A 23495-nucleotide genomic window follows, 5' to 3' on the forward strand; every position below is an offset into this window, starting at 1 on the left:
TGATCTTCATCAAGATACGTGATCATCAAGCTCTCTTTAGTCAATAATAAGGAAAAGATCCTTAAATGCACACGTGAAAAAAATCAACTGACATAGAAAGGAATGCCAGTTAAACTCACAGGAGATCTCTCACAGGAAACTCTACAGGCCAGAAGAGAATGGAGTGACAATCCAGATTCTAAAAAACAAAACAAAAAAAAAATCGTCAACCCAGGATAACATACCCACAAAGTTTTCCTTTATCTTTAAAAATTAAATAAATTAAAAATTAAATAAAATTCTTCCACAGTCAAGAAAAGTTAAAAGAATGTGCCTCTTCCAAACCTGCCCTACAAATGATACTTCAAGATGTTTTCTTGACAGAGAAAATAACGCCCACCAAAACCAAAGGCAAATGTGAAGAACATCCCAGTAAAGTAACAACAAAAAACTAAACCAACGAACAACCCATTCCTAAAATGACAGGAACAAAGTACCACCCATACATATTAAACTCTGAATGTAAATGACTTAAGCTCAATCAAACATCATAGATTAGTAGACAGGATTGAAAAAACAAAACCCATCTATTTATTGCCTACAGGAGACACATTGCACCAAGAAAGATCAGTGGAAACTGTATCTCATGGGTTGTAATTTTTTTTGTTAGTTTCATCTCTTCAAAACATTTTCTTCTGATTAAATTCTTCAATGACTCATAGATCATAGATAGCATCATTTTCTTGAAGATGGTTCTTGACTTTCATTTCTTCAGCGACATATTAGTGATTCAGTAGCATGTTATTTAACTTTATGGTGTTGTTAGTTTCTTTTTTTTTTCTTACTGTTGTTTATTTTGTTTTGTGGCTTTTCATTTAAAGGGATGTATAGTAATGGTGTAATAGAGATTATCATATCTAGCAGCATATTAGTTAGCTTCATAGCAATATAAATTTTTATTTTTCTTCCTGTTGTTGGTATTGTGGCTTTTCATTTAAGGGGATGTATAGTAACTGTGTAATGGAGACTGTCATTTCCAGATGTGAGGATACAATGCAGTATGCATTTCTACTTTCACACAAATTTGAACACCCAATGAAACTGTTTACTATATGACAGTAGGATGCTGGACTCTCTGCCATTGTCCATGCCGACAGTGATGGACATATGACTGTTTATGAAGAACTATTCCATAGTAATGATATAGGGGAACTCAGTGAGGCGGGAGGAAATTGGGGAAGGGATAAGGAAATCCCAGGGCCTATGGAACTGTATCATAAATTGATAATAATAAAAAGAAGTAAAATAGTAATTAAAAGAGGCCTAGCATTCAGAAAGTCTTCCAGAAATTGCAACTGCAGGTGGTAATGCAAAAGTTCTATTTTACTATAAATAAATTTTAATTTACTTTTTGGTAAGCTTAATGCTTTATCTAAAAGTAAAAACCTTTAATTTTTTAAAAAACACTTTATTTTTAATGGAAATGCAGATAGAGAAAGATCCTCGGTCTACTGCCTCACTCTTCAAGAAGCTTCAAAAGCTAGAGCTGAATCGATCCAAAGCCAGGAGCTTCTTGAGGATCTTCTACATGGGTGCAGGGTCCCAAATCTTTGGGCCATCCTCAACTGCTTCCCCAGACCACAAGCAGTGATTTGGATGGGAAGTAGAGCAGCCGGGACATGAAGCAGTGCCAATATGTGATCCCATCAAATGCAGGGCAAGGACTTTAGCTGCTAGGTTACCATTCCAGGTCCCAAACTTAATTTGTATGCAATGAGTTGCCACTGGAAGTTTAAATATATTTTAACAAATATTTTTAGACTAGGTTGTGTCTTATGAGTACCATTGCTGGCTAATAAGCTTTACTTATAAAATTTTCTTTTTTATTAGTTTTATGTAGATTTGAATAATTCTCAGAATTGAAAATTTGTGAATTTAAATATAAGAGAAAATTATAATATTTAAGCATGGATAACATGGTTAGAAACAGATTGAAGAAACTGCCCATTATTGTGTTTTGTGTTAACCAAACACCAAGACATTGGCTAGTCTTGGGATTTGAGTGAAAAGTACAAATTGTTCTATTTGTTGGCATTGATTAACAGAAGTAAATGTTTAGCAGTTAAACTCTCTTTTTTCCTTTATTTGTTGAATATCTTGTAAATATTTTTATTCACATAGTTGTATAAAGCATTGAACCCCAAAATGACAAATATGGTCCTACTTTAAGCCTACTGTTGATGAGTAAACCAGTTAATCTTTCTCTGATGATTTGTCTAAATAAAAACACAAGTAGGAAATGTTGGTTATTAACTGCAGCTGTGACTTAACTATTTTGTGTTTGTGTAGTATATATTGATTTTTTATGCTTCTTAAAACTCATACATGTAAAATATTATGGCATTCAAAGTCTATTTTTCAGTTATTACATTTAAAATGCTATTTTGTATTCTTATTTGATTCTTCTAGCAAAATATATTAATTACCCTCCGTGTGCCACAAGTGTTAGATGCCTGTGATACATTAGCAAACTAAATATGTCATCTTTTCTTAAAAAGGCCCTCTTCTGTCTGTGTCATATATAATAAACTCAATTTAGATAAGGAACATAATAATGTCTACATTTGTTAGATGATTGTAAGGTGATATGTACTGTCGGGTGAAATAGCGTGGAGTAAAAGGGAATGGAAATGTGAGGGCAGGGTAAAGGGAATGGATTGAAATTTTCAAAAATATATTTATTTAAACGGCAGAGAGGAGACATACAAAGATTGTTCTAATTGCATGTGCACTCCCCCAATGCCTGCAGCAGCCAGGAGGAGCCAGGAACTGTGTCGTGGTCTCCCTCAAGGTTGGCAGGGATCCAGCCACACACAGCCTCCCAAGGTATAGAAGCTAAGTAGCAGGCCTTCTAAATGAGTGCTTTATGCCTGCATCTAATCTGGTGTCTTAACCAGTAGGCCAAGCACCTTGCCTAATTGTGATTTTTAGAAGATAGACTGGTTGGGCCTCATAATGAGGTGTCATTTGAGTACAAGACAAGTGGGTGGAGGAATGAGTCATACTTAATATCTGGGGAAAGGAGTTTCACACAGAGGCCAAGACAGAGCAAAGCTCTGCGACAGAAGCTTTTCTCATACAATTAAAATTTTGATTGTATTTTTAAAAAGGGAGTGATTATTCCTTTACTCATACGTATTTGTTGGTTCCCTCTCATACACTATAGGGAAAATGGTAATCTTGTAGGAGACACACCAACAAGAAAAACAAAACTACCTTTCAATTTAAAATCTGTAGGGAATAAAAAAAGTCTGATCATAGATAGAACGGACTTAATGCAGATTGTGATCAGTAACATAAAAGAGCACTGGAATTTCTTGAATTTCAGGGAAACAAGATCCTTTCTACCTGGAATGAGTGTAATAAACACAGACCATTCAGCCTGGCTTGGAGAGATAGGTTTAAGAAATAACAGAAATTGGAGAGAGACTAGAGCAAAGGTTAGGAGGTAGAAATGTGCAGGTCATTGTCCAGGATAGTTGGAAGTGCATTGGAGGGGGCAGCGTTCAAGAGAGATGATGATTGGATAGAGATGTGTAGGAGAGCTTGAGTAGAGAGAAGGAATGATTGACGAAGATAACTCAATGGCCAGCCTCTTGTACAGCCAGTCCAATCAGTTGTTGCTGTCCACAGCCAGCATCTGTTCTGACTGATCAGCGTCCGTGGCAGACCAGCTGACTGTACTTTCACTGGGTAGCAGCCATCATTGGAGGCGCACAGTGCTTCATGCTTCCCTTTTTGTGGGTATTAAACGGTGTATTGTCTGGGTTTTTTTTTTTTTTTTTTTTTTACAAAGCATAATGATTTCAGAATTTGCACCGCAGTTTTTTTCTCTGCTCATAAAAATTCAGTGAGACGTTTTCTCAGGTTTCAATGTTTTGAGGAGAGCTCTTTGAGCTCAAAAGATCAGTGAATTTAAAAAAATCAAGAGACAGATCCTGTTTTTCAGCCCAGCTCTGCAGTCAGAGTAGTTTGTGATCTTGGGACAAGTCCAAGCATCTTCTAAACTTTAGTCTCCCATCTAAGGAATGAATCATTGGATAAGGTAGTCTCTAAGATCCTTTACAAACTCCGAAACTCCGAGAGAGCAAGAGCTTAAAGTTCTAGAGTAATTTCAGTATCAACTGGGAATAATAGTTGTCAGCTGTAACTATTAGGCTAGAGGCTGGGGTTGGGTCTGGCAGTGAAGATACTGGCTGGAATTTCCTGAATCCCACTTTGGAGTGCCTGGCTCCTGACTCCAGTGTCCTGCGAATGAAGACCATGGGAGGCAGTGACAATGACTCAAAGTAATAGGAAGACCTGGACTGAGTTCCCTGCTCCTACAGCATCTGATCCTTTCAGCTTCAGTAGACAGTTTCTTTCTTTGGAATAATTTTCTCAAAAGTTTTGACCTATGTTTTCTTCTGTTTAGATAAATAAATGGCAAATTATGTAAACTAATCTCTCATATCATTTGTTTAATATAACAGCAGAATTTTTATTGAGTATCAATGTCATTTAGCATATGCAACTTCTTTTACTGTCTGTGAAAGATAATGAGGGTACAGGATACAGAGAGACTTTCTTTTGTGTACAACATAGATATTATGGATTAAGATTTTGGGCTTGAACTGGATGTTCTTCATTCATTGAATAACTTTCAAGGGCATTTGTCCTTAAGATTCTGCAGTTTGCCAGAGGCAGTTTCAGGAGTGGTTGCATCCTAACCAACTTCTCCCTTCCATCCTCTTGGGAAAAATGCTACTGAAAAGCCAGGGTATGGGAAAGAACAAAAACACCCGCCCACAGATAAGCAAACATGCTGGCAAGTAAACCCTTAAGCACCCAGGCAGAGCAACCACTTAAGTAATTTTTGTGCAACGAGATCATGAAATGTTTTGTGTGTAAACCTGAATTTGAACAAGAATCAATAGAGTTTATAAGCCTGACTTTGTTTCATTGTAAGCATCATCTTGAATCTGAAGAGACCGGCTGTTGTTGCCCAAACCCTAGGCATCTTTGTTCCACCTCTTGTTTCAGACACTTCTGTGGTACATGTCAGTCTTAGAAATGTGTCTGGAATTTCCTACAGAGCTTGCAGTCCAGGCTGGGAGTTTGCCGCTAAAGCATCCATTCACCACCTTTTTGAAATATCTGTCTTCAGAAAAGGTTTTAGTCTTTAGGCACTTGACATTAGGGACGATGACAACTAGCCTCTCAGAGCCTGGATGAGAGAACATCCCCACTGATTGTTAGCTCCAAAGCCTCTTTTCATAATCATAAACAAGAATATGTCTTTGAATTCTGCAGGCATACTGGCAGAATCTGAAATGAATATTTTGGAATGCTAAAATCAATTTAGTCACTGAAAAAAGTAGTTCTCAAGCTCTGATCCCTGAGAAGGAAACTTTTTCATACTAGCGTCAAGATACTTGTCTCTTTCAATCCCGTTTTCCAACACATGTACGAATTTGATGCAGAAGCAAATGAGAACACAAGTGTCTTCTGTTAGGCTTCTACCTTGTCACTCCATTAATGAGAATTGCTAACCTGGAAAGCAGTGCTTCTGAATTCACTACATTCTTTGTTTTGTAAAGAAAATTTTATTTTTACATTACTGTAATTAAATTGTCATTGTTTTATTGACTTAATACTTGAAAATTTCTGCAGCTGTGATTTCTAATAAGATGTATCAATCAGTGTAACCCACAGAAATCCAAGATGTTCAGAATACGTTATTTTTTAGGGTAAAGGAACCAGAAACCAAAGTTTTGAGAATTACTGATTTTAAACAAAAAGGTAACTAAGATGTCCCAGACTCCAGGCCACTCAGGGTGAGAGAATGGAGGCAACCTTAGATAGGAGGCCCCTGCAGCTTAGAAGCTCTTTGCTCAGTGCCATTCTCATGGATTTTGAGATTTTACTTGCTGGTGGTTTTTAGAGAGATTTTAGTTTCACAACAAAATTGAAAAAAATTCCCATAGACCCCCTGCTTCCATAGACACATAACCTTCTCTGTTATCAGCATGAACTTGTATTGACATCATTGTCACTCAAAGTCCACAGTTTACATAAAAAAATCATTCTTGGCGCTGAGGATTCTAGGGGTTTGGGCCAAGACATAATGACATGTGTCCCCATCCATCACTCAGTTGTCCTGTCCTACAAATCCTGTTCTGAGATAGCCCATGCAAGGTCCAGTTAGGAGAGAACAGAAGCTGGGTAATCAGAAGAGATGAGTTAGTTAGAAAAGGATACTAGGTCGTTGCACTTAGAATGACAGATCGGAGATGCCGAGAGAGGCCTTGAGCCTGTGAAGGCTATAGTGGGGGCAGTACAACTCCACTGGCCCATTGCTTTCACATGATGACCTCTGTGTCTTTGCAGTATATCCCGCTCCTCTGTAGTGGTTTATGTTCCTTACACTCAAAAGAGCCTAAGTCAAACCTGGAATAATAATAAAAATAATGTGTGCAGACTATGAGGATCAGCAGAGTTTGTGTGGTTAGTACTTGAATTTGACTCTCAACTTCCTGGTATCTGAGGCAGGAACAACAAGACACTACTAATTTTGAAACTATATAATAAATCAGTTTTAAAGATAATAATATATTTCTAACAATGATTTCAAATCAGTCATTTGTTTACATATGAAAGTTACTCAAAAAACTAAAAATGGAAACACCATACATGATCCAGCCACTCCATTTCAGGGTATATGACCAAAGGAACTAGAATCAGGGATCTTGAATAGATCATTGCACCCCCATGTTCACAGTCACATGTACATTACTGAAGAGCTAGAAGCACAAATATCCATCAACAAATGAATAGATACATAGTATATACATACAGTGGGCAGTTATGTGACCTTAAAAACTAAGCAAATTCTGTCACCTGCTACAACATGGTTGAGACTGGAGGATGTTATGCTAAATTAAATTAACCAGTTCCAGAAAGATAAAAATGTCATGATTCCACATGAATGAAGTACCTCAAGCCGTCAAATATCATAGAACTAAAGAAGTAAAAAGGTGATTAATCAAGACCTGAAGGAAGGGAGTTGGAGGAATGGGTGTTTAATGGGTGTAGAGTGTCAGTTTTACAAGATGAAAAAGGTATAATGTGCAAAACTGTAAGTTTGCTCAGTCCTAATAAGCTAGGGACCCAGAAATGATGAAGATGACAACTTTAATGTTGTATATGTTTTTGCTACAAGGAAATAAAAATCAGTCACATTCGTTTCAATAAGTAGATTTCAATTATGTATTTGACAAACACATGTAGAAGTACAAATATGGGGCCCAGCGCAGTTGGCCCAGCAGATAAAGCTCACCTTGAACGCACAGGGATCCCATATGGGGGCCGGTTCTAATCCCAGTGGCACCGCATCCCATACAGCTCCCTGCTTGGGGCCTGGAAAAGCAGTTGAGGATGGCCCAAAGCCTTGGGACCCTGCACCCACATGGAATACCTGGAAAAGCTCCTGGCTCCCGGCTTCAGATTGGCACAGTACTGCCAGTGCAGTCACTTGGGAAGTGAATCATTGGACGGAAGATCTTTCTCTCTGCCTCTCTTTCTCTCTGTATATCTGACTTTGCAATAAAAATAAATAAATCTTTTTTTAAAAAAGAGGTACAAATATGTATTTAACAAGTACAGTGTACATACATGCATTTCTACAGCAGAAACGCAAAAGCAGAAATAGATTTCTTACGTGAATATAGCATGAAGAGTTTACTAATCCCAAAATATTCTTGCTCTTACAGCATCCTCTTATTTGGAGGCAAAAACAAGATACCTCTGGGTTCACAGGACCCTTTCATGTGTTTAGCTGTTCGCTAATGGCATGGCATAGGCACACATACAAGCTCACCCACCCCAAAGCTGTGTACTTTGATATGATACTTTTGCTAGGTAAATAGATGTTATCTCTTCCTTCACTCTTAATCATTTTTGCATTAAGAGTCCTTAATTATGTTTGCCCTGTTCAAAGTTAAAAGTTAGTTCATGTCTTCAATAAGCAAAATGCATGACAAAGAATCAGTAGCAAATAACCTAGATAATACTTTTTATCCTCCAATTAGTGCTGTGTTTTAAGAAATAGGGATCATTGAGGAACTTTTAAACAAAGAAACTAGAAATTCAAGTTTATGTCTGTGTGCATGTGAAAGTCAGTTACAGAAGGAGAAGGAGAAAGAGATCTTCCTCTGCTGGTCCGTTGCCTGAGTGATCGCAGTGGCCGGGGCGAGCACAAGACAATGCCAGGAGCCAAGAACCTCATTTTGATCTCCCACATGAATGGAGGAGCCCAAGCACTTGGGTCATCTTCCATTGCTTTCTCAGTCCATCAACAGGGAGTTCAACTGAAAGCAGGCAGGACATGAACCAGTGCCCATGAGGGATGGCAGCATTTGCAGGTGGTGGCTTTATCCACTATATCACAACACCAGCGCCAATGTTGGAATTCTTGAGGGGAGGGTGTTTTATAGGTGAGTAGTCAAGTTTTACTTGGAACTGTGTAGTTCTCCTTTGTCAGTAAACTCAGAGTGGCCCTGGAAACAGCAGAGGAATCCAGCACATTGTTTCCTAATTGTTATTGATTGTTTAAAAGTTCTTCTATTCTTTGCAATGGTTGAACATTACTTTTGAGAAGAAGGAAAAGAGGGAGACAACAAATCCAGTAAGTACATCTGGCTTAGAGTAGGGCTTCTGCCTCAACATGACCATAAATATGAGATAGCTTTGTGGGCAGAGCAGATATATTTTTTTTAAGATTTATTTTATTATTTTTTTATTGGAAAGGCAAATATACAGAGAGGAGAGACAGAGAGGAAGATCTTCCGTCCGATGATTCACTCCCCAAGTGAGCGCAACAGCCCATGCTATGCCGATCCGAAGCCAGGAGCCTCTTCCGGGTCTCCCACGTGGGTGCAGGGTCCCAAAGCTTGGGCCGTCCTCGACTGCTTTCCCGGGCCACAGGCAGGGAGCTGTATGGGAAGCGGGGCTGCCGGGATAGAACCGGCGCCCATATGGGATCCCGGGCATGCAAGGCGAGGACCTTAACCACTGCGCCACCGCGCCGGGCCCCAGAGCAGATATTTTAACAAATACCCGAGACTGGGTTATTTGTAAACAACAGAATTTTCTCTCTCACAGTGTCGAGGGACTGGGAAGTCCAGCATCATGACTGCAACAGGTTTGATGTCTAATGAGGTTCCAGTTTCTACTTCCTTGACACAGAGGGACACTAGGTTCTAACTTTGTGTAGGAGGTGGAGGGAATGAAGGATTGTGTGATCCGTTTCACCTCTTCAGTAAAGGATTCTAATCTCACTCCTGAGTACTCCACCTTCATGACTCCACCACCGCCTGAATTCTGCACCTCCTAATACCATCACATGCTCAGTTAATTTTAAACCCTTAATTTAGGACAGACAAATACTGAAAACACTACCCTGTGCCTCAGCCTTATGTGCGCTTGTCAAGCCCTGTTCCTGCGTGGAACTATAAGACACCACACAGCACTGTGGGTTCTAGTCTGCCAGTCCGTTATTCCCCATCTTTCACGAGATATCACTGAGAACTTACAATGTGTGAGGGCCTTAAGATGACCTAAGAAAACAAGTGATACCCTTCATTTGAGTAAAAGCATGAAGTACTGCCTCCTGACCTGTTGCTTTGACTGACAAAAGGCTGAATAGCAGCTCCTCTTGGATAAGGTGACATGTTAGCAAACAAAAAGCAATGTATCCACTTGGCATACATTTTTATAAACCAAAAAACAATAATGATGAATCTTGTGAAACATGCCACAAGGGGGTTGTGAATGGCATGTGTATACACAGTCATGGGCCTCCTTGTATGTTCTTTAATGACAGAGCTACTAGCGACATTTAAGATATTGCCCAAATTAAGATGGATTTTTTTTTCAAGCCTTACTTTTCATAGGAATTCAGAGACAAATAGAAGCAGAAAAGGCATTGACAAATGTACAAAAAAGCTTAAAAGCTTTTTTTTCTTTACTCCACCGCAAGCCACAGTGTTGGATTCTAAGAACATTGTGGTTTAAGCATTGTGGCCGTTTTTCTTTTCTTTGCCATCCTTAATTTGGTCTGAAACATCAAAGAAACAGCCCCCTTCCTTTTCTTCTGAAGCTTAGAAATAGAATGGTGTGGGCCCCACATGATTGCCTATTGGCTAAATCCTCACCTTGCATCCACTAGGATCCCAAATGGGCACCAGTTTGTGTTCCAGCTGCTCAACTTCCCTTCTAGCTCCCTACTTGGGACCTGCAGTTGAAGACAGCCCATAGCCTTGGGACCCTGCACCTGGAAGAAACTCCTGACTCCTAGCTTCTGATTGGCTCAGTTCCGGCTGTTGCAGCTGCTCAGGGAGTGAACCAGCCTAAGTTCTTGGGCCTCTGCACTCACCGTGAGAGACCTGGAAAAAAATATTGGCTACTGGTTTCAGACCAGCCCAACTCGAGCCATTGCAGCCATTTGAGGAGTAATCCAGAGGCTGGACAATCTCTCTCTCTCTCTTTCTCTCTCTCTCTCCGTCTCTTCTCTTTCTGTATTCTGCCTTTCAAATAAATATTTTTTCTCATCCTTTCTTTTTTAATTTTTTAAATTTTGAATGAATTTTATGGTACAATTCCACAGTGCCTGAGACTTCCCTACTCCCTCTCCATATTCCACGCCCCCCCCCCGGGCTTATTTTCCTCATTCAAATAAATATATATATTTTTAAAGTCAGTTGTTAAGCCTTCATTCAGTATCAGAAAGTTAGGGATTAGGAACCAACTGTGCCCTGAATTCTAGCTTCCTGCTAATGTGCATCCTAGAAAGCAGCAGGCGGTGGCACAGATTGTTAGTTCCTGTCATCCACATGGGAGACTGGATTGGGTGGGTCTCAGCTCCTGGATTTGGCCTGGCTTAGTCCCAGCTGTTGCAGGTGTTTGGGAAAGGTATTAGTGAATGGGAACACACTTTCTCCTTCCCTCTCTCTCCCTCTCTCTCTCTCTCTCTGACTGACTCTCAGATAAATAACTTGTAAAAAATATTACAGCTAGCAGAAAGGTTGCATCAAAGAAATACATAGGACTAATAAAAGTTACATTTTTCTCAAGTAGTAGTATGCATTAGAATGTGTTGATTAGGATTGAACAGTCACTATCATACACCACTGGTAGGGGCATAAATTGGTACAAACCCTTTAGGAAAAATATTGGTAATGTTTATCCAGAGCTTTAGAAGTATTTTAGTCTATGTTAGTAATTCCATGTCTAGAAAACCACTCACAGGAAAATAATCATAAAAGCAGATGAAGATTATTTATAGACTCATTACATTTTCAGCTTTATTTATTTGAGAGGCAGATACAGAGAGAGCTTTCATTCCCTGGCTCACTACCCCAAAATCCATGGGAATAGGGGCTGGACCAGGCAAGAAACCAATATATGTAACCAACATGAACACTCTCCTGTATCCTTTCACATTTCTTTCAACTGTGTTAAAAATGCAAACTAACTTTAAAGTTGCATGTTATAAGGGTTTTTTGGTTCCTGTTTTGTTGTGTAAAAATAAGGTCACATAATAAGCATTACCGTGTAACTTGTTTTCACTTACAACTATCAGAGGTATCCCTCTAGGAAGCACATGGTTCTAACTTTGGTTCTACAATGCTTTGTGAAATAAATATGCCGTATGCTACTCAAGTACTTTCTCCTTTGAGTGGATATTCCACTTGTTTGCTGCTTTTTACAATTACAAAAATGCTGCAAGTGCAACAAATCCTGTAAGTCCAGGAGCCATGGGTGGACAAGAGACTGCGGCCCAGGCAAATCGGCCATCTACCTGGGGCTGGGGAGGGCTCACAATGACACTAGCTTCTCATCCCACCAGATGCATTCGCTAGATGGCAAAAAACTTAGCATCTGTGACAGCTGGATTTGGTTCTTAAATTATAGCATCCCAGACCCCAGTCTGAGCTCTCTGGGTGCCAGCAGTGACTACATGCCACTTCATTCACTTCCTGGGTTTCTCCTCCACCGTCTTCCCCTATACCCATGATCTGGCTTCAGCAGCCACCAGGCTATGGCACAGACAGTGGAGAAGGTGTGTCTCCTGCTCAGTTACAGCTATTCCCTACAAGTGACTAGAGCAGTACCCTCTGCAGGTTTCTGCAGGCTGTGCAGAACTGGGGTCCTTGTTGGAAAGCAGCCATCAGCCTGGGACCTCTGAGCTGCAGCTGAGTAATTGGAAGTGGCAGCCACAGCCTTCAGCCAACACATTATCAACAGTGCAGAAGGGCAGCCCTGACACCTGCAGAGCTAGATGCTCAGTGACCTGCTGATTGCTCATGTATTGAACCTTCCTGAACCTGTGAGCCTTTCCAGGAGATGCTACACAGCTATGCGCTTGGATCTATAGCCACATTCATGGGCCTGACCCATGCGTGCTCTAGGACCAGGAACACTGAGCTACAATGTGGGATGTGGTACAGAGGCATCTCAACATTTTGGTAGTGGCCATAGAGGGTACACTGGCCATCCTAAGCCCTGTGTCTGACCTCTGACCCCAGCCTTTTTCCTTTCCTTTCCTTTCCATTTATCCTCTCTCACTTGTTTCCGTGGGGTGTATCCCAGTCTTCTGTGATGCCAGGCTAGGGTACAACCACAGCACCCTCTGCAGGTTCTGAGGCAACAGTTTGGGTTCTTGCCAGTTTCAGATACCTGGGGGAGGGGTGGCAAGCCCCAGATGACTATCACCCTCATCCTGGTTCTTAGCTGACAAGGAATGGACATCAGGACACAGGTACAGTAGAGGATGGCAAGATTATTAACATGCTGGTGAGAATGGGATACACAATGCCAGCTTACCAAGGCCACCTCAGGGACCAGTAGGGAAACAGGTATGGGGTGAGAAAGCCTTGTCCAGGCTGTGCTCTTAGGCACTCATGCTCTTAGTGTATTTCATCTTCCCCCAGTATTCTCAAATTAATCAAGTCTAGGGTCTGGCTCCTAACCCCAAAAGAATATGTTAAAGAAGGCAAAGATCTTTAATATGTAACTCCTTTTGAACTGAAATATATGCAGAAGATATTACTAGCTCAAAATTTATATACATTTACTAGTCTTTTCTTTTTAAGATTTATTTGTTTAAAAGGTAGAGTGACAGAGCCAGGAAAGGCATCTTCCATATGCAGACCGACTTTTCAAATGGCTACAACAACCAGGGCTGGGCCAGGCTGAAGCCAGGAGCCAGGAACTCCATGCAGATCTCACATGTGTGTTGCGGGGACCCATGTAGTTGGGCCTTCCTTTGACGGTTTAGCAGGGAGATGGATTGGAAACAGAACACTTGGGACTGGAACCCACACTCCAATGTGGGGTGTCAGCATTCAGCATTGTAAGCGTTTGCTTTAGTCACAGTGCCACAAACCAATCTTTACTGTCTTAATAAACATTGCTAGATCCCTTTCTGGAAAGTATGTATCCATTCATTGTCCCACCCACTGCCACTTTCAAGTGATAGCCTATTTCCATATCTGATCATCATTGGACATCCCTAACTTTTCCATTTTTTTACAACATAGATGCACAAAAAAATGATAACCAGTTGTTCTTTATGAGTATTATCCTGTTTATGAGTTAGAGCACTTTTGATGTATCAGTCTGTCATTTTCATTTCTTGTTGTATAAATTTTCTTGCTTTGGTCTGGTTCTCTGAAAACTGAAAACTTAGATACCAATACTTCATTTGGAGGTCCAAGATGTGCAGTGTAAGTGAAGGGAGCAGAAACTCGAACACCAGCTGAACTCCATCCTACGTAAACTCCATGCACAGACAGAAATGCTGGAACGGAAACAGTGCGTTTTGGATGACTCTACCAGAGAGGATGATGGAGATGGGTCTCGTCTCCCAGTTCTCCATTTCCCTTTGAATTCTGTTGACTTGCCTTGAGTTTGGTTGCCTGGAAGGGATGAGATTGCAGGTGGCAGCAGGTAGTAGCTTTTTTCTTAAAGGAGGGTACTTCAATAAGTTTGTGGAAAATGGAATTAAAAGATAAACTTACTTTAATGCAAGAAATTTGATACCGATGCACAATTTTTTCATAATGCAAATTTCCATGATTTTTTTGAAGACTTTTTTTTACATCCTGTATTATTTGATATACTACAATGAGCACTAAAAGCAATTAGATGTTGGTGGTGAGTCTTGAGTCTTTAAAACTCAATTTGGATATTTCTGTCAGATTCGAAATGGCCTATTCAGAATGTATGTCAGGATATTTGGGGCTTTATAAAGAACAAGGCTCGAGGTCAGGTTGCTCTTACCTGCAATGAAAGGCTGAGGGTGAATCATTGCTTCGGCACATTTATCTTTCCCTACCCACAGTGGAGCTCCTATGGCAAGCCACTTTACTTTAAAAATGAGTCAGCTCTGTTCAGTTGTTAGTCTAAAAACTCTTTGAAATTAAGAAATGGATAAGGTAAGTACCACTCCCTGGAGGAATAAATAATAGGAAGATAAAAAGTGACAAGTTGAATAATGCTATTTCTGAGAAAATCATGGTGAAGAAATTCATTTGTAGATCAGCTTGTTAAAGGGGGCTGAAACAGAAACATGAATAGCTAAGAAACTTGTATGCTCTCAAATCACCTCCTATTTCACCTTTGTGACATTTATCACACAAATTGTTCATTTTTTTTCTTCTAAAAAATTACACAGACTCTGTGAACTCAGTAAACACATTGATAGCAAATAAGGGGTTTCTGTGTCTGTTCTCCCACTCTCATTAGTCATCAAAATAAAATTCTGGTTGCTTCCAAATGTTTTTGAAAGATGTTTTTTTCTCTTTTTAAGCTCTGATGAAGTCATAAGTTTATAATACTTTGCAGCTTATGTTTGACAGCTTACCTTGTAAGAATGTATTAGATATTTTGCCTTTGAAAGAAGCTTTAGATTCAACCCTGGCTGTTTTCTGCATGTGGGTCACTTTATAAATGCATACATGCTGACATAACTCCCCAGGAGTATATGCAGTGTGCTAAAAAGACACTGATTTTTGCAGCAAATCTGACACCCACACTAATCTCATCAGATTGGGGCCAGTGCTTATTGATACCCACTGTGCCAAGGTGCTGTATCAGAAATCCAGTGATGATAAACAAGGGGAAATAAATTGCTGGTATTATAAACAAAATCTTCAAAGTATTTATAATTTATTTCTCTACTAGAGCAAATGCATCCATTTATCACTGACCTGAGTCTAGCAAATTTCAGTTGTAGCATCTTTAGAAGAAATGCATTTTTCATCAGGTTTACCTTCAGAGTTGCCAATATCAAGACTCTGAACATGATCTAATTTCTCATCTCTTGTATATATGAAGTCATCCTAATAGCCACACAGCAAAACCTATGTTAATTGCATTAGATCATAATTGCAGTTGTTCCTTTAAGAAGGTATGAAATGCTGACAGGCAAGTACTAACGTTGCATGTGTGAGATGTAATTCTCTGATGATATTTGTTCTACACAGTCTAATTTTACCAAAACATTTACTTAAAGAATTTCTTTTTACTTAACATTTTGCTTTCCTATTTTGCAGGAGTTTATTTTGTCAGAAGATTATAACAAGATGACTCCTGTGAAAAACTATCAAGGTAGGAAGTGAGGGGAGTGGCTTCACTATCCACGCTTTAAAATGGTGAGAAGTAGGTGTTTGGCATAGCAGTTAGGACACCACTGGAGATGCCTGCGTGCCTTAATGGAGTGCCAACTCTGCTTCTGAGGCCAGCTTCCCGATGGGGCATGCCCTGGGGGACATCAGATGATGATTCAAGTCCTTGAGCCCACAGCAGCTACCTATGTCAGAGACCCAAATAACTAAGTTCTGTGCTCCTGGCTTTGGGCTGGCCCAGTCTCCGCTGTGGCAAGCATTTGGGACATGGGCCAGACAGTGGAAAATCTATGTCTCTGCCTCTGCCTTCTAAATTAAAATAAAGAATAACAACAAAAAATTCTTGCTTTAAAAAAGGAACACAGTAATGATGTCAATAATAACATGTTTCTTGGGTAGTCATTTAGCCTAGTGCCTGTGTCCCATGTCACATTCCTGTGTCCCATGTCACATACCCCAGTCACCCCCTACTCCTGACTGTAGCTTCCTACAAATGGCATCTGATTTCCCAATTAAAAAAATTTTTTTAAAAATTCAAACTGAAAGCTTTGGAGTTTGGAATAAAATAGTTAGTTGATACTAGAAGTACCACCTTAAGAAATTAACATAAATTGATCTTGGGCAGTGATACCTTTTGGTTTCAAATTCGTGAACTCTTTAAAATAGCAAAGTATAAAGATTCAGAGTAGAAACTAGTCCTGCTTCAGATTAACTTGTATTATTTTTTCATTTATATAAGTGGCAGGCAGTTGGTCTACTATGTATAAACCTAAGCACATAGCATAAACAGAAGCATTAGAGTCTTAGATATTGATCAGAAATCTGAAAGAGACCATAACATGGTATTTTAAATAATTAAAGAAATCAAAGAGCTTGAACATTGTGGTACAGCAGGTTAAGGTTCTGCTTGAGATGCTTGCATCCTGCATCAGTGCCGGTTCAAGTTCCAGTTCTGCTGCTGAGCATGTGTGAGACCAGGAATGAGCTGTGGCTGCTGCTGGCTTAGGCTTCAGCATGACCCAGACCTGCTGGCAATAGCCATATGGGAGTGAACCAGCAGAGGTAAGATCTTGGTTCGTCACTCTGTATTTCAAGTAAATAATTCTAGAAAAGAAAAAAAATGTAAAAATCAGAAGGAAACAAAAAAAAAAACCACTGAAAAGCAGATTTGAAAAAGAATCAAATATAAATTTTATACATGAAAAATATGGACTTTGAAATTTTAAAACTCAGTGGATAGATGAAGTGGATTAGACCTGGAGTAAACTAGGAAAAGATTCGGCACTAATGGAACAACATATTTAAAGTATTGAAAGGGAGAAAAAAAAAACTGCTAAGATAGAATTCTTTACCAGGAGAAAGCATCTTTCAAAAATGGAGGGTAAAATAAATACTTTCAAATATATAAAAATTGAAAGAATTCATCATCCATAGAGCTGCACTAAAAGAAATTGAGGAGAAAGTCTTTCTGGAGACAATAATGCCAAAGGAAAGTATTAATCTAGTCAAAATAATGAGGAGTACCAAAAATTGTAACTGTAAGGTTTTTTTCCTATTATTTAGACCTCTTTAAGAGACAGGTGGCTAATGACAAAGTTGCATGGGATTTATAACAAATGTGATATTAAAACATATGACAAGACCTAGCACAAGGGAGAGGAGAAAAAGAAATCTAAGGTAGCTTCAAAAAGTTCATGGAAATGTGCATAATATTTTCATTTCATCTTTAATTAGCTTTTTAAAGTATACTTGTATACTATTATAGTGTTATAAACTATAAATGAAATGGTATCATATCACTGATCCTCAAGTCAGGAAAAATAAGACAGGAAGAGAAAAAGCAAAAAAAAAAACATGGAAAATAGATAACAAATAGCATGATGATAGATTTAAACACAACAGTATCATTATCGCGTTAAATATAAATGGGCTAAAGCCCATTAAGACAGGAGATTATGAGATTGAGTGAAAAATCCTAATCCAATGCCCAGATGTAAGCTCTCTGCCAGAAGCACAGTTTATGTGTAAAGACAAAAGCAATAGTGTGGAAGAAGAGATACCATGAAAATATTAAGCAAAAGAAAGCAGGAGTGTGTTTATTAATACTAAAATAGAGTCCCAAGTGAGGAATATGAGTAGGAATGAAGATTGTTTTATGAAGATAAAGGACCAATCAGAAGTTTGTAATGATCCAAATGCTTTTGTATCTATTAACATAGCTTTGAGGCACTTGATACAGTGTGTGAAACTTTAGGGAGAAATAGATATATCCACAATTCTAGTCACAGAGTTTAATATTCCTGTCTCAATTAATTGAACACATTATTAATTGATAGGAGAAGTAAGGAGAAAAAGCATTAAGGAGCAAAAGTTCAGTCAAAGAACTTGCTATATTTGACATCTGTAGAACATCCCATCCAACAAAAGCAGAATATACATCATTTTCAACTGCGAATGAGTAATCAACACAGCTTTCATTCAAGGCCAAAAACAGGTCTCGATAAATCTGTAGGGATTCAGTCATACAAAGTGTGGTCTCTGTTCAGAATGGAATTGAAACAGAACAGTCTAGAAAAATCCTCAAATATTTGGAAGCCAATTAACATTTCTAAATTCTCTAAAGGTCAAAGGAGAAATTAGAAAGTATTAAAACAGAAAAGCCAAACGTATGGGATGTTGCTAAAATAATGCCTTTGGCAAAATTCATAGCACCATATACCTACACAAAGGTATTTTAAAAACTTTGTGGAATTGAAATTGAAAGATAAATTTCTTTGGATGGAAAAATTATTCAAATTGAAATATGCATACTTATGAGGAATCTTCAGAATATTCATGGAATGCATATAATTAAACTATGAATTTTTAAATAGTTTTGATTTATTTATTAGAAAGGAAGAAACAGCAGAGGTTCATAAGATAGAAAATATAGAAAATTAATGAAACCAAGAATGTGGGGACTTTTGAGTTGACTAAGAAAAGTGATAAACTTGTTAGGGAAAAAGAAGAGCAAATTACCAATAAAATCATTATGCAATAATAAACCAACAAGTAGTTTATTTAAAGCTTAATAAGGAATATTATGAACAACTTTGTGCTAATAACACTTGTTAGAGATTGGAAGGTACTATGGTTATTTGTTGCAGAACTGTGTTTATACATCCATACTGCCTAACTCTGAATTCATGATCAATAAGGGAACCCAATGACTTTTCTATCACCTCACCATACCCAAAATGAGGGTACTGATGCCTTAGCAGACTGCCAGCCCCCAGGAGGAGGGTGTGATGAGAACCAGAGAGCAGGACAGTAGTTTTTGTTCATTCCAGTTAGCTTCTATTGAGTGACCCCAATCTTCCTTCACTTTTCTGCCTAGAATTTTGTATCAACATGAAAATAGAAATCCTCCTACTTGATTTCTTTCAGTAATTGAGAAACCAGAAGAACCTTGGCCAATCCACTCAATTGTACTATTCCTCACTTTGCCCCTATATAAAATAGGGAGATGAGCTGGATTCCATGAAAATCCCCTAAGATTGGGTGGCATAATGACTGTGGTTGTGTTGCCCTTGCATATGAATAGCTCTAGGAAATTTGCTCCAACTGTCACATGTATATGAGTATATGCGTATGTGTACACTTTGGTATAAGGGACCCAGTCGTGCACCACATAGCTCAATCAACAGCAGACCTCATATGTAACAGTGATCCCTGTAAGATCAGTCACCAAGTGATGGCATAGCTGTCTTCCTTTGAGTAAGTATGCTCTATGAAGTTTGCGCAGTGATGAAATCTCCTAATGACATGTTTCTCAAAATGTATCCCTGTCATTAAGTCATGTGTGACTGTATGTCATTTGCCTTTATATGACACTTGAGAATTATTCTGTACTTTCCAAGCATTTGATTTCTGACAGAGAGCTCTGTGTCTAGAGTTTTGTTACATGCTTATAAAACAGAATTTGAAAAATTAGTATGCTCTATAAGTGCACAAAAACAAACGATGGTGATTGTATTCTATTAAAGATTTACTTGATTTATTTGGAAGACAGAATGGCAGAAGGGAGCAGCAAGTCACAGAGAAAAAGGCAGATTTCCATCTGCTGGTTTACTACCCAGATGGTCATAAACCAAGAGCCTGGAATTTCATGTGAATCTTCTGCGTGGGTGACTAGGGCACAGGTAGTTGGGGCATCTTTACTGCCTTTTGAATTGGAAGCATTGGGAAGGATTAAACAGTGTTTAAAACTCATATAAGAACACAGACATGTGTGACTACCAGGCCCACCTCTATCCCTAATGAGAACCGCTATTCTGTTCTGTCCTAAGGTGGTCTCACAATTTATTTATAAGGAGAGAGGGAGAAGAGAAGAATCCATCTCTGTGTACCATGCTTTTCAGCCTCTTTGGGGTGCTTTGTTGATTGTTTTCTTGTCTGTTGGTTTTCAGCACATCAGAGCAGAGTGACGATGGTCCTGTTTGTCCTGGAACTGGAGTGGGTATTGAGCACAGGACAGGACAAGCAGTTCGCCTGGCACTGCTCAGAGAGCGGACAGCGCCTGGGAGGTTATCGCACCAGTGCCGTGGCCTCTGGCCTGCAGTATCCTTTACCAGACAAAATCCTAGGATGCAGAAGTGGCTGTCAATTTCTTGGATGCGTGAAAATCTGAGCTGTGTGCAGTCTGAGAAGTGTATGTTTTGTCACTTGTTGAGTTGCACCATCTGATTAAGTTGTTCCTAGATGTTCCTAACTCATTTAGGATTTCTATATAGATGGAGTGAAGTGAGATAACTTCACTGGAAATAACAAACCCAGCTGAGCATTTTGTCTACTGTGACACAAACTTTGACACCTGGATAGGATGCAGCCTAGTTTGACATCTTTACCTTTCAGCAAGAATTAAGCTGCACTGAGATGAAGCCATCACCAAAATAAAATCTTTGGCTTTTGTACAAAGGTAACATTCACGTGTGTATTAGGGTTGTGAACATTCTTGATATCCAGCAAAGAATCACAGGTTTCTTACTCATTTTATTATTTACCGAGAGGTTATCATGTCATGACCTGAAAGGATTGGCCAGGATCCACATGTTGATGCTGCACACTGTTTTCCAGGTGTGAGGGCTCCCCAGGACCTGGAGAACAATAATATGGAATCTCAAGTTGCTGGCATCCACGTGCTTCTGCTGGGTAACTCTCACACCTGGCCGCTGGACTCCAGGGGCGTGTGTGAATGATCCTGGTGTTCTCAGTAAAAATCCTTCAGACTCTCCACCTATGACAAATGAGAAGTAGCTGGGAGAGACCACTTGTTGGTAAAAGCACGAAGGAACAAAGTAGGACTTAATTTCTAGTTTTCATTCCCATATTTATAAAATACCTTAGTGATTCTGGGTAATTTGATCAATGCATTGCTATTCTTGGCAGTTAAGTGGTAGTAGGTGTATTTTTGTGTATGTATAGGCTTATGTTATTCTTGCTGGAAAGACAAAATTAAGACTCCAGGCATGACCATGTGAAAGGATATAAAGTGCCAAGTTACCACGAAAACCAGAGGCAAAGACAATAGGGAATGGAGAACCTTTGGGAGAGTAGAACCACATGAGAACAAAAGACCCAGCAAAGCCTGCCTTCTGACAGCCTGTCCAGGGCAACAGAGTGCTTCAATTGAAATATATGGCCTCTGTTGCCAACACAATAATGATTTCTTTTCAATTACTTTTATTTGTTTACTTAAAAGGCAGCGAGAGGGCCCAGCATGGTAGCCTTGCCTATAAAGACCTCCCCTTACATGCTCCAGGATCTCATATGGGCGCCGGTTCTAATCCCAGCAGCCCTGCTTTCAATCCAGCTCCCTGCTTGGGGCCTGGGAAAGCAGTTCAGGACGGCCCAAGGCCTTGAGACCTTGCACCCACATGGGAGACCTGGAAGAAGCTCCTGGGTTCCGGCTTCAGACCGCCTCAGCTTTGGCCATTGTGGCCACTTGGGAAGTGAATCAGCGGATAGAAGATCTTCCACTCTGTCTTTCCTCCTTTCTGTACATCTGACTTTCCAATAAAAATTAATAAAATAAATCTTTTCAAAAAAATAATAGAGAGAGACAACTCACATCTTCCAGTTCACTCCCCACAAGCCCACAGTAGTACCATATCTGGGGCCAAAGCTGAGAGCCAGGAACCCAGACATTTGGGCTGTCACCTCTGCCTCCCAGGTTCTGTATCTGGAAGTTGGAATCACGAAGAGTTCTGGGTGTAGAACCAAGGCAAGCAGTGTGAGGCATTAACCACTAGGCCAAATGCCCATCCCAAATAAATGACTTCTAGTAGTGTTAGCGGTAGATGGGTCCTTAATCTCCTGCTTCTGTCTTAGTCTCTCTAGGCTGCTGTAACAAATTGCCATTATGTGGGTGGCTTGTAAAGAACAAAAACATATTGCTTGCATTTGTGGAGACTGAAAAGTCTCAGATCAAGGTGCCAGCAGTTTTGGTGAGATACAATTATGGTTCACAGGTGATCATCTTCTCGCTATGTCCTGACATGGTAGAAGGGCCAAGGTAGTCCTCTAGAGCTCTTTGATAAGGGCATACCTGTTCTTATAGGCTTTTATGTTTTGATCCAGTCACCTTCCTAAGACTCCATCTGCAAATACCGTCTCCTTGGACATTACATTTCAATATCTGAATTTTAGGGGGCCATAAACATTCTGTCTTCCTTTACCATCCACACACAATTTTGCACAAATGTGGTAAATTATTGGTAGTGATGGATGTGTTAATTAATGACTGATAATTATTACAGTTATACATAAAATCATCATGTTATAGACCTTGAATATATGTGGTTTTTGTTTATTAATGAAAGTTTTTCATCTGTAGCACCCACATGTCATAGATAAGCCAGCTTAAACCTAGAAAGAATCCCATTCCCTCTCTCAGGCCACCATCCCATTAGTAGGAAAACCACCACCAGAACCCAAGTCTTTAGACTCCTGGTTTTTCCCCATTATACTGCATTGTCCCTTTTAGAACAGAACTAATGGCCTCTACAATTTGCTCTTACACTGACCTCCATTTCACTGTCCAAGCCTAGTGATATATTTACTATCTGTTTTCTGTATCACTTAGCCAAGCCAAAGAATGCAGACAAAATTAGAGATCTTACCCTCAGGATCCTACTGATCTTGCCTTAACTTTTTAAATTGTCCGAAAAACAAGTATGAAAAACACATGGTTAAACTTGTCCTCATTGTAGTAGCCTATCATGTAGGACTTTCCCCACCAGTTTGAGACTTTAGGCATCTCTAAAAGTCATCCTCAGGTTTTGGCCACCTTGAATGGTTTACCAAGCAGAAATTCATGCAGTTGGGAATCAGAAGTGTGTTATGGGTATGTACAGGCATCCAAGCTTTAGTTCTTACTGCAAGAGCCATCCAGGCAGCATCACTGTTACGGTAAAGGGAAGCTGCCTTGCAACAGACAATTCCTCCAAGAACATTCCTCAGCTTTGACCAGTTCTGCCTCACCATCATTATTTGGTGAATAATGCCAGCACATAGTCTTGAATATTTTCTGGTGTGAAACCCTGATGACACAAAAGCTCTGTGCTTCCCCTAGAGGATCTCAGCCAAGAGCCATGAGATTTCTTGAAGATGCAAGTTTTTTCCCTGCAAATGGCTAGTAGACACCATTTTACAGGCAAGCTAGCAGTATTAGGGAGCACCTTTCAGTTTAAACTTTTAAATGCATGAATTTATGAGACACTGCCACCACCCACCCACCTCTCTTCCCTT

General features: G+C 39.6%; 1 protein-coding gene across 1 annotated transcript in view; it reads left to right on the forward strand.

Moving 5' to 3' along the window:
- The window catches only part of WDFY2 (WD repeat and FYVE domain containing 2), a 159058-nt gene that overhangs the window by 99820 nt on the left and 35743 nt on the right, over positions 1 to 23495 (forward strand). Inside the window, exons 4-5 of the mRNA XM_040991464.1 lie at positions 15636 to 15690; positions 20156 to 20306. Coding sequence (XP_040847398.1) covers positions 15636 to 15690; positions 20156 to 20306 — 206 coding nt within the window. The remainder of the gene's footprint in view (positions 1 to 15635; positions 15691 to 20155; positions 20307 to 23495) is intronic.

This window comes from Ochotona curzoniae, unplaced genomic scaffold (assembly GCF_017591425.1).
Source record: "Ochotona curzoniae isolate NIBS_2020 unplaced genomic scaffold, NIBS_Ocur_1.0 contig_64, whole genome shotgun sequence".
NCBI classification, from domain to species: domain Eukaryota; kingdom Metazoa; phylum Chordata; class Mammalia; order Lagomorpha; family Ochotonidae; genus Ochotona; species Ochotona curzoniae.